Below are 14,534 nucleotides of genomic sequence, written 5' to 3'. Positions count from 1 at the left end.
AACTTGGGCCATATTGAAAATTTGTCGTTTAGCAAACATGGATGCGTATTTTAAAGATTTCCATCCTATCGATTATGGTTATCGTTTTGATGTTGTCGTTATGTATTTTGTTGTTTTATCATTTGTTGTTATATAACTGGTTGTTATTTTAAATCTGATTATTAAATCTTTAGTTGGTTGATCTTTGTTAATCTGTTGTTGTTATTAGTGCTTTCTTTCACAAACGTTTGTACGATTGGATGTTTCTTTTAAAGTTGTAAGCTATTGCGACTGAATCGTAGCACCTTTTGTATAAGCGTTGTTTGTAGATTTCTTAGAGCGCAGCATATAGGATCTTGATCAGTTGTCATACACTGAAAATTTTGCTTGCACGTAAACAATAATAGCAAGGATTTATCGTGTTATTCTTGATAATTGCCTGATGTCGCTAAGGTGTTATTTGAATGATGATGAATAGCCTCATCCATATTTCCTTTTCCAAACGCTTAGGAAAAAGAAAATACACCAAAGACAACTACTACCGGCAGCAGAAGACTCCACCAAATCTTCCCAATTATTTTCCACCCAGATGAATCAATTCCACTCAATTTTCTTCGCCTGATTCCTTCTTCTCTACCTCATTATTGGCTTCAGTGGCTTGAATAAACCAGACAAAACTCTTACCACCAAAGGAAAAACAAAACAAAAAAAGCCGAAACTTCTTTCTAAGGTACGCCTGCCATCACAGAAAAACCTTCTTCTTCGTCTCCATCACCAGAGACCGAACCAGAAACAGAGGGAGAACCAGAGAAAAAACTGTAGGGTATGAAGCCATCAGAAGTATTGTTTGATACTTCTGCAGGAACTGACTCCACATCTGAATCCACAGCGTATTCAGTAACAGATGGACAATCATCGCTAGCATCAGAGGGAGCTTCTGTGCTAAGATCGTTGATGTCCACTGCATCTTGCTCAACGAACTGATCGGGAACATGATCATCGTTAACTGCCTCGGAAACATAGACAGGAGCAACACAAAACCCATTATCCACAGCATCTTCGGCCTCCACAGGTTCAGTCAAACCATCCACTACTTCCAAAGACTCCTCAAAAGAGTCAATATCCATAGGTTCAGGGATAACATCATCTATTTCAGCAGCTGTAGGATTCAAAAATACGACGTCAACATCCATAGTCTCTGTAGCTTGAGAACAAGCTAACAAAGCAGCACGAAGACGAAGTTTGCCATAATAATGGCGTCGTGAAGGACGAGGTCTATGCAAACCAAGTCGAGCACGAAGACGACGATGGCGCATGCCAGCTGTACTAGGACGACATACCGAGGTATGACGACCAGCCCTCTCGAGAGAGGTTGCACCTGCTGGATGCAAGGTAGAAGCCGAAGCAAAACCTACATCATCGCAATATGCGTTATCCCCAATAGGGAAAGAAACCGCATAAGAAGCGTTATCCTCATAAGAGAAAGAAACCGCTTGAGCTGCGTTATTCCCATAAGGGAAAGAAACCGCAGAAGGTGTGTTATCCTCATAAGAGGAAGAAACCACACAAGAAGCGTTATCCTCATAAGAGGAAGAAACCGCTTGAGCTGCGTTATTCCCATAAGGGAAAGAAACCGCAGAAGGTGTGTTATCCTCATAAGAGGAAGAAACCACACAAGAAGCGTTATCCTCATAAGAGGAAGAAACCGCTTGAGCTGCGTTATTCCCATAAGGGAAAGAAACCGCAGAAGGTGCGTTATCCTCATAAGAGGAAGAACCCGCACAGCACACGTTATCCCTATAGAGGGAAGAAACCGCGTGGGGGGCCACGTAGGTCTGTTTTCTTGGTCGGTTGACGACCGAAGACACTGGAGCAACGAAAACATTGTTTTCCTGCATCCAGGCACGAGTAATGGCCTCACAGGCATATGCCCAAGAAGGAACAGAACTACGTGAAACAAAACCATACTCACTGGGAGGTGAACGCACATAGTCACGGCCGGCACAGGGACCGCCGACAAGGCAGGCACACCAGAGAGCAAGGCAACGGAACTCCTTTTCTACGCGTGGTGGAGAAGCGAGATAATCCCGACTTGTTCCAACCTCACGGAGAGAACCGAACGTTGTTGGTGGTTGTGCGGGAGCAATAGGCTCCGAAGTAACAACAGGAAAGTTGTTAATGGTGGTGGTGGTGGAAATGAGAGGAGGCACGAAGGCATTGGGGATTTCTCCCACAATGTCATTGTCAATGGGTAGACGTTGGCCTGTACCCCTAGAGTAGAAAAACGAGAAGAAATTATCAAGTTTTTCTAGTAAAAACAGAACCACTTTTACAACAAAGCAAAACATAAAACAGAGGAATCTATTTGTTTAATTGGTACATTAGAAATGTGTAAACATCTTTACTTGAAAATACTCATTCGTACTTACTCGTCAACAAAAAGCAGCTGAATCATTTTCCACTAATAGTTTCGCAAAGAAAAAAAAAGAAAAAAATACGCTTTTCAAAAAATAATAATAAGTATTTTTTTTTTGCTCCGGGGGAAAGGGTGACGTAAGTCCTCATGGAAACAAAAATTAAAATTTCTAAGCCACATTGTGGCATGGCTTTAGCGTAATTATCCTAGTTCGGTAATATTTGCCTCTGCTAAAAGAAGGAAGGTCTATATTCTTTTAATTGCAAAAGAGGAACACTAATCATATGCATTAAAGGGCGTAAAAGACTTACTTCTTGAAAATATTATGTGCTTCATATATGCTAATCTTTGGAAAAAGTATGCTGTTCCTAAAAAGGCCACCAATAACATGACGTTTTTTATTCAAGCCATTGAAATAGAAGTAGGAAGCGATCTTGGAGGTATCTTTTCCGAGGTTTTTGTACCTGGCTCAACATAGGTGTCCTTGCTAACGTGAAGTTGTGGTATTTGACAAAATATTACATAGAAAAGTAATGAGATAAAAGTATGTTTTTATTAGGGGTAAAAATAGACTAAAAGAACTCTGCTGCTATGAAATAATTGATCCTTTTTATATTGCACAACTCTCCTGAGTTTTAATGATGAGTCAACCTTTCTGGTTTTGGAATAGATCTATACTTTGTTTCCCCCCTTGGGTTAAATGGATACTACTCGTTAGAATTGTTTCCAGATAACGTTGTCCCATATCAGTGGATCCGGAGCATGAGTATTCTAATAAATCTTTAGTATTACGAGACACTTATTTATCAGATCATGCAACGGTTACTGTAAAAGATGCATACTTGTTGGTCAAGTGTAATTGGCAATAGAACATAATAGTTGATTTTTTATTCATTATCTTTGTAATGAATGAATTACGATCCCAAATATAAAATGTCTTATCGATATATGTATATTTGGTTGTCGAAGATAGGTATCCATTACTTCATACACTATTTCTTTATACTCTTTATCAGCAGTATAATTATATCAATATATAAGTAAATGAACCATTTATATTAATAGCTGTTCTATTCTCTCACTGGGTAGCTAATTTTTTGAGAGAACTATTAATATTAAGTTTCTCTTTCTTATAATTTTTGATTTGATCTGAAAAGATTCTCTTCTCGATCGGTGATATCGTAACTCAGTCGTATAGCAATCTGTATCCAACTGTCATTCGTATATCGTATTTAGGCCAATCATGCAATCTTTAATATATAAGTATGTACTCGTAGTAGGAGAACTTGTATAGCAGTATACAAGCGTATGCTGATATGCAACATCAAAGGTTGTTTTAATTTCATAGTTTATTTATTTAAACGATTTGCTTAATTATTCTTAAGTGAATCGTACCCAAATACGACAGACGTCTGGTGACCTAGCAAGGCTATAGCCATATTAAAGCTAACAAAGGTATATCCATGCTGATACCATTTGTAATATAAGCTTAACAATAAATGTCATAGTAAGAACTATAAGGATATTACATCACAAGTCTAATTTAGTACGTCTGAGAAATACTTAAAATTTAGTTTAAAGCAAAGAGAGTTAAGAAGACTTAACATTTATTAGAAGAAGACTAAATTAGTGACTATGTAATAATCATAAACATTTTTGGTTAATCAATGATAACTTCAAGATAGCACTAGAGATATGAACACAGCAGACAGTCTTTTATATAAATACTCGTACATTTCATTTATTAATAAGGACAATCTTATAAACAGTCTCAAACTACTCCTATAGTCTTTTTATAATTTAGCCTTACCTTAAAACACAACAAGACGGACTGGCTGGCTCAAAATTATATGTACAGAACGAGATTGAATCCATAAAAAAGTCGTTATGCCACGTAGCAGAAATCTAATAGTTATGTATTGTCTTCACCAAAACTCCTTGTGGTTGCTTTAAACAAACATTATATGGGTATGCATCTCTTTAAAAAACGCTTATAAAATCTTCCACCAAATTGTTTGGTGGTACACAGTCACACTAAATTAGGAACCGTTGATAAGTTGGGACTCAAATGAAACGATTTTTAAGAGCAAACTTATCAAGAAAATTTATTATAAAAAAATGAAACCAACTAAAAGAACATAAGTAACTAAAGAAACATAATATGAATTATTCACGCATTACCACTACTGGTTGGGCTTTCAGAATAAAAAAAAGAATAAACGCCTTGACTTGAAGTGAAAAATAAGGTAAAAATAAAGAGATAATGAAGGGAAAAGCCTTCTAGGAAGATCTCATCACCATCGTTTTATAAGAAAAATTGAGCAGGACATTTGGGGAACTATCCCGACGACAAACAAAATAAAAGACCAAGAAGAGCAAATTAGGAACCGTCACAAATCACCGTACGATTTTAAAATTTTTGTAATACCGAAAATTGAGACATATTGTAAGCTACACTTTAGATTATAAGAAACTCGCTCAAAAATAATCAAAGTGTTCAGAATTATTGCTTGAGATGTATACTTCAATGAAATAAAACTAAAATAATAATCTTGTTGCGCCTCCTTTGCTTGAATGACCGCTTGACATCGTTCTGTCCTACTGCCAACTAATCAAGTAGCTAAATTGATGATGATATCATTCGATGCTATTTCTAAAAATTCCCTCAAATCATCAACATTGTAAATACGAGCCCTTTTATGACTAATAAAAGCCTCAAGTGAATACCAAGTATGCTCAATCGCATTGAGATCACGACTTTGGGTGTTACAGCCATCAAAGCGCCTGATTGAATGAGTGTTCTTCTGCCACCTCGTATTATTTCCAGTATGGCAATTGGCGCCGACCTTTTGGAATGTAAAATTCCTGTTCTCTTCCTCATACAGTACAGAAAACCAAGAGTGAAACTTTGACACCAAAATGTTCACTACGTCGTCTGATCTACATTTCCAGCAACGAAGGCCAAAGTCCCAAAACCACTAACCCAAAAACATCCCTGTAGCAAAAGTAGACTTAAATGAGGATAGTTTTGCAAATAAAAAGTATAAAAAAACAATAGGATCCATTAGAAATTTTGTCAGAGTTTATTGATATTAAAGTTCACGAAAGATTTAAGAAGAGGAAAAATAAAGAGTATTTATAATAAATGGAATGGACGAGGCTGAGGATACTACTCTTGACAATATGAGCACACATTATTTTCTCGACCACTATGAAGAGAATACAAGGATATACACAAGCATATAATTAAAATTTCACAAAATATACGAACGATAAAATATATAAATGATAAAAAACTTGTGAACGTAGTCTAGACAAAAGAAAATAAAGGAAACAAAAACAATTTTTTTGTGTAAGAGGGTGACTGATATGAGTGCTCGTCCAGGTGTAACTGCTATGTCCCCGCTTCCTGTGTAAAATGCATCATCCCGACATGAAATATGGGACAATGGGCATTGTAATCCCCATATTGTATATCGTGGGCAGGCAGCAGTAGGAAAACCAGTTTTTGTAGGTATTGAACCTAATTTATCGGTAGTACAATAATAAACATGATTTTTTTTTTTCTCTTTTGACTTTAATAGTTTCTAAAAACATTTTTCTTAAAATCACTATAACAATGTGCTGGCAAGTATAAAAAAAGGTTTGGAGAACTCAGAATAGATAATCGCTTGTCTCCTGTCAACTCATCCCAAAACTGTTGAAAAAGTTACCTGTCGTGATGACACCCATGCCACGGAAAATAGCATCTAGGCATATGCATATACCTATTCGCCCTATTATTCATAAACGCTAAAAAGAGTAACGTCACTTGATTTCTTATTATATGTGTATTCTTTCTACTCACACGAGTTTTATATGTAGTCAATTCCCACAAAAGGAGTTACTGATTTTGACCAAGCCTCTAACTATGTGGAATTGCCTAAAGTGATTATAGTTCCATCACAGCAAGTATGCATATGCTTCGACCGTGCCTCTAACTTTTGACTTGACGGAAAATGCCTCTAAATTACTTAAGAGGATGTTCAAGATTACTTGATCACCATTGACCAACGCCATGCTATAGGCAGCCTTTTATTGCGGAACTAAAACTTAAACGAACGTGCTTTTTTTTCAATTAATCAGTTTAGCATAGCATACTTTCTTTCTGCGCGACATTTTTTTGGACAATATGAAGTAATGCTGATACAGGAATAATGTCCAGGTTTTATCACGAAAGATTATGGAAAGCCATTTTTATGATCTATCGCAATTCATTGAATGCACTCAACAAATACAAGGATTGATTTATCTGTGTCATATCCATCGATATGAATCGGCTTAATAGTTGCAAGCACTGTGACTTACTTCGCCTGTCATACTTGGAACCAATCTCGTTTGTCAGGTCTGACATTTGGTGGATTACACTTATATACAGTAACAACAGGAGGATGTGTGTGATTTCGAAAGAAGAGAAAAATATAATCAGTGACGGAATGGAGCGTTTTTTCACTAAGGCCCATTTAGAACAGATGCTAAAATCCAATTTAAGGCAGTTTATTATTATGGTGTGGAGTAGATTATATTGGTGGAAACAAGTGCGATTCACAAAAGTAATTAGAAATTTTAAGGAAACTTAGAGGTATATGAGACTATTTTCGAAATAAATCATTCCAGTGTGTTTTTTTTTACTTTTTATATATAAAAAGCTTATCCTCTGGGTAACTTTCTTTAAAGTGTTTTTGAATTGTATTGTATAAAAGCATATGTCTCTTCTTATTTTAGAAATGTATGTTTAAAATAAATAATAAAACAATGTGGCCATCATTCTCTATGTTTCCAATACGGTCAACATTATCCTCGTTACACAGAGACATGAGAACAACGTACTGCATAACCGAATTTAATTGATGTGGATAATTCTAATATTTAATCTCATTTAATAGTGGATTGTAGTGGACATTTATTCAATTCAAGTTAATGGTTTTTAACCTACATATTCTTGCCCCAAAAAAATAACATCATAGCCAAGCCTTTTGGTAAAAAAAAAAAAAAAAAAAGTATTAATATTACATTTGCAGAAAACAGAAAAAAATGCCTTGACTTATTTGGGGGAGGCATTTTTTTTTTTCATGTTTTTCTCAAATGTTTGTTCCATGTACACTTTTCAAAATCCTGAAAGAACAGCGGATAAACCTTTGTTAGCTCTAATATGTCTATAGCTTTGCTAGATCACCACATATACTACACTTTCCAATCGTGCGCGGATGGTTATATTATAGTCAAGAAAGATACAGGAGAAAGAAATTTTTTGAAACAACAGGTAATTCAGATCCCTCTACAACGACATCGATGCCGACAACACATTTTTTAAAAACTTTTACTTTTGGTTTGACGACTCATGGTATTGAAAATGACGAGAAACTACATCATAGTTAGCGATTTCCATATTCCGGAATCATAACCAGTTGGTTACGGAAAATACAATGATCCGTGAGGGAAAATGGGATTCTAACTCGCAAGCTAAATGGAAAGTTTAGCAGATGTATTTCTTTTTTTAACTATTTTTTTCCACTGAGCTAAATTCGCTGTGGGTGTGCTTTGCATGATGAAAAGAATACAAAGTGAAGTGCAAACTTTTAGAACTTGAGACCACTTTAGAGAGATCAATTTAAGTTATTGCCTTAAAGCAAATTTACTAAATCTACGTTAAGTATGTCTGAGTGAGTTTCTAGTTTACTTCCGACGACTCCTTTGACCTATACCCTAATATTTCTGCCAAAGGATAAAATCAAATGAGTGCAAGAGTGAGCGATGAACAATTATGTAAAATGCCAGAAAAAGTATACATTGTTCAATATATATTAATTGTGTATCCTTGTTTCCAAGTCTTATGAACAGCTAAGATACCAATAAAAAAAAAAAAAAAAAAAAAAAAAAGGTTATTCCCAAGAAAAGCGTTAACTTTATGATGTCCTCAACATGGTGATCGAAGAAATATACAGTTCAATAAAAAATGATTGTAATTAAAGATAAGTATTTCTTAAACCTGCTTCAATATTTTTTGGTGATCTTTTCTGTGCAATTATTCCAGTATAAGACTTGAAGACTTGAACATCAGCATATCATTCAAAGTCATATTTGCAACGTCTCTGGGCAGCTTGCTGTTACGGTTGTATGAGAATTCAAATACCAGGTTTATAATATGTTAAGGTGGTACACTTAACTAAGATGGCCTATTTTAACTTTTGTCTCTCAAGTTACATCAAATAATGCTATTTTTCTCCTGCAAGGCAAAACTAAATCGGACTGTTTTTTTTGCCATAAAACATTTTATTTTGAGCCTTGATTTTTTTCTTTTTTACAAGTGTAGCAAATGAAACGAACGTACAACGACATCAAAGATGACGAACGGCGAATAAACTTAAAACGAAGATATGAAGGGTCACCTTTAAGCATGTCTTCTCCAGCTTGGAATGGCGCAGCATCATCCTCACCAGCATATAGACCATCACAAACTAAGAATCAACGACAATTCAAGGGCTGTTCAAGAATAACAGACTACGAATTTCTAGATAAGCTTGGTGAAGGTACTTTCGGGTAAGTTTGTATTTTTCCCTATTCATCCTGTATGTAAAAGGCTGACATAAACTTAAACACATTACAGTGAAGTTCATAAAGCGAGAGACAAGCAAAGTAATGAATTAGTTGCGTTAAAAAGAATTTTAATGCACAATGAAAAGGAAGGCGTAAGTATTCGCAAGTCTAACTGTAAATGGTATAGAAATTGACCACACTTTTATCAGATACCCATCACGGCTATACGTGAAATCAAGATTCTCAAACAATTGAGCCATAAAAACATTGTTCCTTTAAGTGACATTGCGGTTGAAAGAGGTACGTTTAACTTATCTTTAATATCTCGATAGGGACCTAAAAGTCGTCTCTTTTTCTTGTAGAAAAGGGGAGTATTTACATGGTGTTCCCTTATATGGATCATGATTTGGCTGGTTTATTGGATAACCCAAAAGTGCGATTAACCCCACCACAAATTAAGACATATCTGAAGCAACTATTGGAAGGGACCGCATATTTACATCATGTAAAGTATATAGAAAACCGTGAAAAATATTTTTATTGACACTGTATTTTTCTTTGAAAGAATCGCATTCTTCATCGCGACATGAAAGGTAAATAAAAAAAAACAAGACGGTCGTGAGACTTGATGGCAAAGTTTGCTGACATAAATACCTTTTTTTATAGCTGCTAACCTCTTGATCAACAATGATGGTATATTACAGATTGCAGATTTCGGTCTTGCACGTGGCATCGAAGACGATAATAAGGAATACACAAACTGCGTTGTTACTAGATGGTATCGACCACCAGAGTTGTTTCTTGGTGAAAAACGATATACTAGCGCAATTGACATGTGGGGTGTTGGATGTGTGTTCGGAGAGCTTCTTAAATCAAGGCCTATATTACAAGGACAAGACGACCTTGATCAATTGAAAAAAATCTTTAACTTGTGTGGTTCACCCAATCAGGACAATATGCCTGGTTGGGATAAACTACCAGATGCTAACAAGACCAAGTTCGAAACAAGCGCACGCCATGTTCGAGATGAGTACATCAATTTCGATCCTGTCGCTGCCGATTTAATGGACAAGTTGCTCGTACTTGACCCCACAAAACGTTTGACAGCGCTAGAAGCTCTTGAACATGACTATTTCTATTCTTCCCCTTTGCCTGCCAACCCGACTGAGTAAGTTTTTTTATATTTCGCATGTCTGTAATATCGCTTTTATTGACGCTACAAATCATTTAGGCTGCCCAAATACGAAGCATCACACGAATTTGATCGTCGAAAAGTAAAGCAAAGACGTCATAATTAGGCTTTTTATTAAAGTTTTTTAAGGGTGAAAATCAACAAATGTCTTTGGACTTTTCAATTTTTAAGATGATGTTCTTTTTTTTTTAAGAGTTATTATGGTTTGGTGTTGTAAGTGCAGTGGGAAGTGGCTTCATGAGAAACTGTAAATCTTTGAAGTATATGTAAATCTGCACAATTATGAGGTTGAAGTATCTGAGGATCAGTATAAGACCTAAATATGCGGACAATGTTAGAAGTTCCGTAGTTAGAATATAAGAAAGCGAATTTGAGTGAGTTTCCGGCTCTTCTTTAGTTTATTGAAAATTGGAAGTAGAAAGAAAAGAAATAGTGATGAATGTAGTGCTGACTTGTGAAGGTCACATCGGTTACGTGTTGCACTATTTTCAGAAAATATTAGATCAAAATGTAAATACGTTCATCTTCCGTTCAAAGACCGTAAAAAAAATTAAGCTTACCACTTAAGTGTATCTATGTTTGACCTGCGATGACAGGCCTGGAAAATTCTGGTTCTGACGTTGACGAACATTTCTAATATTTGCTTGGTCATTTTGGGTCCTTGCTCTTCTCCGTTAGTCCCGGGGAGCCTCTCCTCGTCGAAATCCAGGGGGGATGGCATTTCCAGCACGAAGTGAATGAACAGTATCAACCATATTAAAGCAAGCAGTCATATCACGATTCCATAGACGAGGAACAATCCTATTCGTGTTATTAGTCATGACCCTCCAATTTTGATTTGTATATCCGTCATAGGAACAAAAAACAAATATCAAATAAAAATATTATTAACAAGTGAAACCAACATACCTTTAGAGACCATGTCTAATTAGAGGAAGATGCTCTTCATCTATGAGAGCGTGGGTTATCGACCATCCAAAACGTTTCAAGACTTCTACGTTCATAGGCTGGGTAGCAATGACTTGTTCTAAATTCATCAATCAAGCACACCCTTTCACCAGCTTTTTCAAGCAACCGACAGAATCCAAGGCCCGGGATGGGCTCATGAAATCTTGTATTAGGAGCAGACCAGTTAACCATGACATGAACAGTTTCGAGACCAAACTGTCTATCTAAATGTGCTCATATTACCTCTAGATATATCTGGCTACCAGACAAGGATCTATCAGAATCCTTGTTAATAAAAAAGGGCCGTTATTTGAAGTAAGAAGTTTGCTATATTAACATGTTTGATAAATGGTACTCAATTTTGGTTTTGTTGTTACAATATCTACCTTTTACGTATAAAGTGTTATGAGTTTGAGAATAAAAATAGTTATATGTAAAATAATTATGAAATACAAAACTAAAAATAGAGTAAGGATTGAGGCAAACTTTTTTATAAGATGTCATTGTTGTTGTTATTGAAAAAAAAAAGAGAAAATGAAATTCCCATGAAGCAATAATAGACGCACTTTTTCCAGCTCTCATTTTATATCTATATCTTTTGAAAGAAGACACATAGGTACATGTGTAGAATTTTATTTTAACGGTAACAGATAAGCATGCTTTAATAATCGAGAACCAAAGTTATTTAAAATAAGCACATTAAAGCCTCATAGTCTTTCCCAATTTGTTAATAGGTCTTGTATGTTTCTCTTCCGCCACATCCTGACTCGAACTTAGAAAATTTTCTTCTTGCTTCGAGACTCTGCAGGTCACCAACATCGCATCCGTTTCCAAATCCTGCAAATCCCGAATAGTACGTCAACCCACTTTCTTCGCATACTCTTTTGGTTTTACTGTTAAAGCAATAAGACGAATATCCATAATTGGTAGGTCTAAGACAGCAGGAATACTTTGCTTCAACTTGTGTAGACAAGGTGACCAATAAAAGAAACAATAATGAGACAAGACCAACTACAGGAGATTGAATGAACATTTAGAAGAAGTGATTTTTAGCTAACATATTATTCAGAGGCCCACTATTTATATAATTGGACTGAAGATGACAAAATCTAATCGAAGTTATTCGATTATGTACATGTACCCCTGAAGTTTGATTCAATTAAATGCATGCATTTGAACAGCTAGCTGGGCCAAAAGAACGATATAATACGGTGAATGATATTGCTTAATAAAAACTCTGTTTATAAGTTAAACGCTCATAATCTGTTTTAAGGTTGTAGCCATAATTTTGCTCATAGGTTTTAGTTTCCAATGGATTTTTGAGAATAGCAATTTGCAGAAGATTTTCAATGATCTGCTGAGTACTTACCTCAGATTTACATGGATACTATTAATAAAGCAGAAATATATTAGTCATCTCTTCGCAAATGGATTTTCTTAGAAACAAAAGAGTATCGATCTGTTCAAAAATTGTAATCATAAAAAATTGATGTCAAACGTCACATAAATTGCCTATGTTTAGGTGATATCCACGTAAAGTATAGTTTTGGTGCCAGCGGTATTATTCCAAAATCAATTGATACTTTTACATGCATTAAGAAGAGATACGCATGACTTCGTACATATTGCTACGTTTTCTAAAATCTTAAATACATCCCAAATGAGTCAACATTCTGTCTTGGGTGTATGTTAGATTGTCTTATAGTGGTACTTGTACAAACATAAGGACTTCATAGTAGCTTGCTGAATTAGTCAAAGTAGATGGAAGGCGTCTTGAATCGTTTGTAAATACTGGAAATATATGTACAGTTTGAGATAATGCAGTATGTGTATATTATGTTAGCTTCCCCAAAAATAAAACTGGCATTTAGGAGCTACGTCATAATCAATGTATTAACCTAACATCTATAAATAGAATCATGTCTGAGGGAGTTTTTGTAGATTAGAAATTCACAAAATAAAAAAAGGAGGAATGATTAGCTCAAGCACAATTATTTAGTTGGAATATTTTGTTTTTGCGAGATTGTAACAACCTCACAACCTATATTTTTTTTTTACATCTTCGTAGAAAAATGGTACTTGCTACTGCTGTTGGCATAGGTTCGAAAAATCGTTTAGCATAGCAATATTTTTTAATGAATAAATGCTTAGTTGATCGTTTATGTATTCAGTGAATCTTTATAAATGAATTTTGTAGATGTTATGCATTATTTAGGCATTATTCATGGGTGTAGATATTGAAAAAAAAAATATTAGGCCGACTTATTTTTATGCCGTTTGATGAGCAAGTTATTACTGGATAACGTCCGATTCAAAGTTCAATTTTTTCGTCTGTGCACTGTAACGGTGAAGTAACCTTAAAACCAAAATTATTTTTACCGCTTAATTTTACCTTCCCTACCCTTAACTCAAATAAGAAAAAAAAATTTATTAAATACTTTGCCTTTGGTAGGCATTAATAATATTGAAATAACGTAATGAATTACATTAATCCCCACAGACTTTTCAGATATATTAATAGACCTTGTATGTTCCTCTTCCGCCACATTCTTCCTCAAACTTAAAAATACTTCTTCTTGCCTCTATACTATTAGTCTGTAGGTCACCCAGGTCGCATCCATTTCCAATTCTAAAAAATCCTTCGTAGTACGGCAATGCGCTTTTTTTGCATGCCTTTCTAGTATTGCTGTTATCACAATAAGTGAGAAATCCATATTGCGTAGTCATAAGACAGCAGCCATATTTTGCTTCAACTGGTGTAGATAAGGTAAACAAGACAAGAAAAAATAATGAGACAAGACCAATTACAGGAAATTGATTGAACATTTGCAGAAAATAATTTTAAGTTTACATATTCATTTAAAAACTCGCTATTTATATGATTGGACTGAAAATGAGAAAAGCTAATCTAAGTTATTCGATCATGTACACGTACCCTTGAGGTCTGATTGATGTACATGCATGCATTTGAACAGCTAGCTGGGCCAAAAGAACGATAAAATACAGTGAACGATATTGCTTAATAAAAACTCTGTTTATAAGTCAAACGCTTGTAATTTTTTTTTAAGGTTTTAGCCATATTTTTGCTGATAGGTTTTAGTTTCCGATGGATTTTTTAGAATAGCAGTTTGCAGAAGATTTTCAGTGATCTACTGAATACTTACCTCGGATTTACATGGATACTATTAATAAAGTAGAAATATATGAGTCATCTCTTCACAAATGAATTTTCTTCGAAACAAAGAGGCATCCACCAGTTCAAGGATTGTAGCCATTAAAAAATAAATGTCAAATGTCACATAGATTGTCCATTTTTAGGTGATATACACATAAAGTATTGATTTGGTGCTAGCGGTATTATTCCAAAATCAATTGATATTTTACATGAATTAAGAAGAGATTTGCATGACTTGGTACATATTG

At 35.1% G+C, this 14,534-nt stretch overlaps 4 protein-coding genes across 4 annotated transcripts; 1 reads left to right on the top strand and 3 right to left on the bottom strand.

Moving 5' to 3' along the window:
- Positions 1-704: 704 nt before the first annotated feature.
- Positions 705-2,434, bottom strand: EV154DRAFT_561772 (uncharacterized protein; the record flags this gene model as incomplete). Its single annotated transcript, XM_051605695.1, has 2 exons — positions 705-2,250; positions 2,409-2,434. 2 exons carry the CDS (start codon positions 2,432-2,434, stop codon positions 705-707), a joined length of 1,572 nt encoding a protein of 523 aa, XP_051459512.1.
- A 6,397-nt stretch (positions 2,435-8,831) lies between these two features.
- Positions 8,832-10,269, top strand: EV154DRAFT_417637 (kinase-like domain-containing protein; the record flags this gene model as incomplete). The annotated part of the gene is made up of 7 exons (XM_051595800.1): positions 8,832-8,974; positions 9,042-9,123; positions 9,181-9,271; positions 9,334-9,476; positions 9,537-9,564; positions 9,638-10,139; positions 10,203-10,269. The coding sequence occupies 7 exons, from the start codon at positions 8,832-8,834 to the stop codon at positions 10,267-10,269; spliced, it is 1,056 nt and encodes a 351-aa protein (XP_051459511.1).
- An 839-nt stretch (positions 10,270-11,108) lies between these two features.
- EV154DRAFT_417663 (uncharacterized protein) lies at positions 11,109-11,339 on the bottom strand (the record flags this gene model as incomplete). The annotated part of the gene is made up of 1 exon (XM_051595806.1): positions 11,109-11,339. A coding segment is annotated over one exon (231 nt), but the record flags the coding sequence as incomplete, so codon positions are not given.
- Positions 11,340-11,707: 368 nt separating this feature from the next.
- EV154DRAFT_503221 (uncharacterized protein) lies at positions 11,708-12,151 on the bottom strand. The gene has a single exon (XM_051600894.1). The coding sequence runs from the start codon at positions 12,142-12,144 to the stop codon at positions 11,839-11,841; it is 306 nt and encodes a 101-aa protein (XP_051459509.1). The 5' UTR covers positions 12,145-12,151; the 3' UTR covers positions 11,708-11,838.
- Positions 12,152-14,534: the final 2,383 nt, after the last annotated feature.

The sequence above is a fragment of the Mucor mucedo genome (genome assembly GCF_025094135.1).
Source record: "Mucor mucedo strain NRRL 3635 chromosome Unknown EV154scaffold_28, whole genome shotgun sequence".
In the NCBI taxonomy this organism is placed as follows: Eukaryota; Fungi; Mucoromycota; class Mucoromycetes; order Mucorales; family Mucoraceae; genus Mucor; species Mucor mucedo.
Note: the sequence above shows the minus strand (reverse complement) of the source record. Positions and strands in the feature narration are given on the sequence as shown.

Excerpts from the sequence above, each read along its gene's own strand:
- EV154DRAFT_503221 (XM_051600894.1), bottom strand. The coding sequence starts at position 12,144 with ATGTTCATTCAATCTCCTGTAGTTGGTCTTGTCTCATTATTGTTTCTT.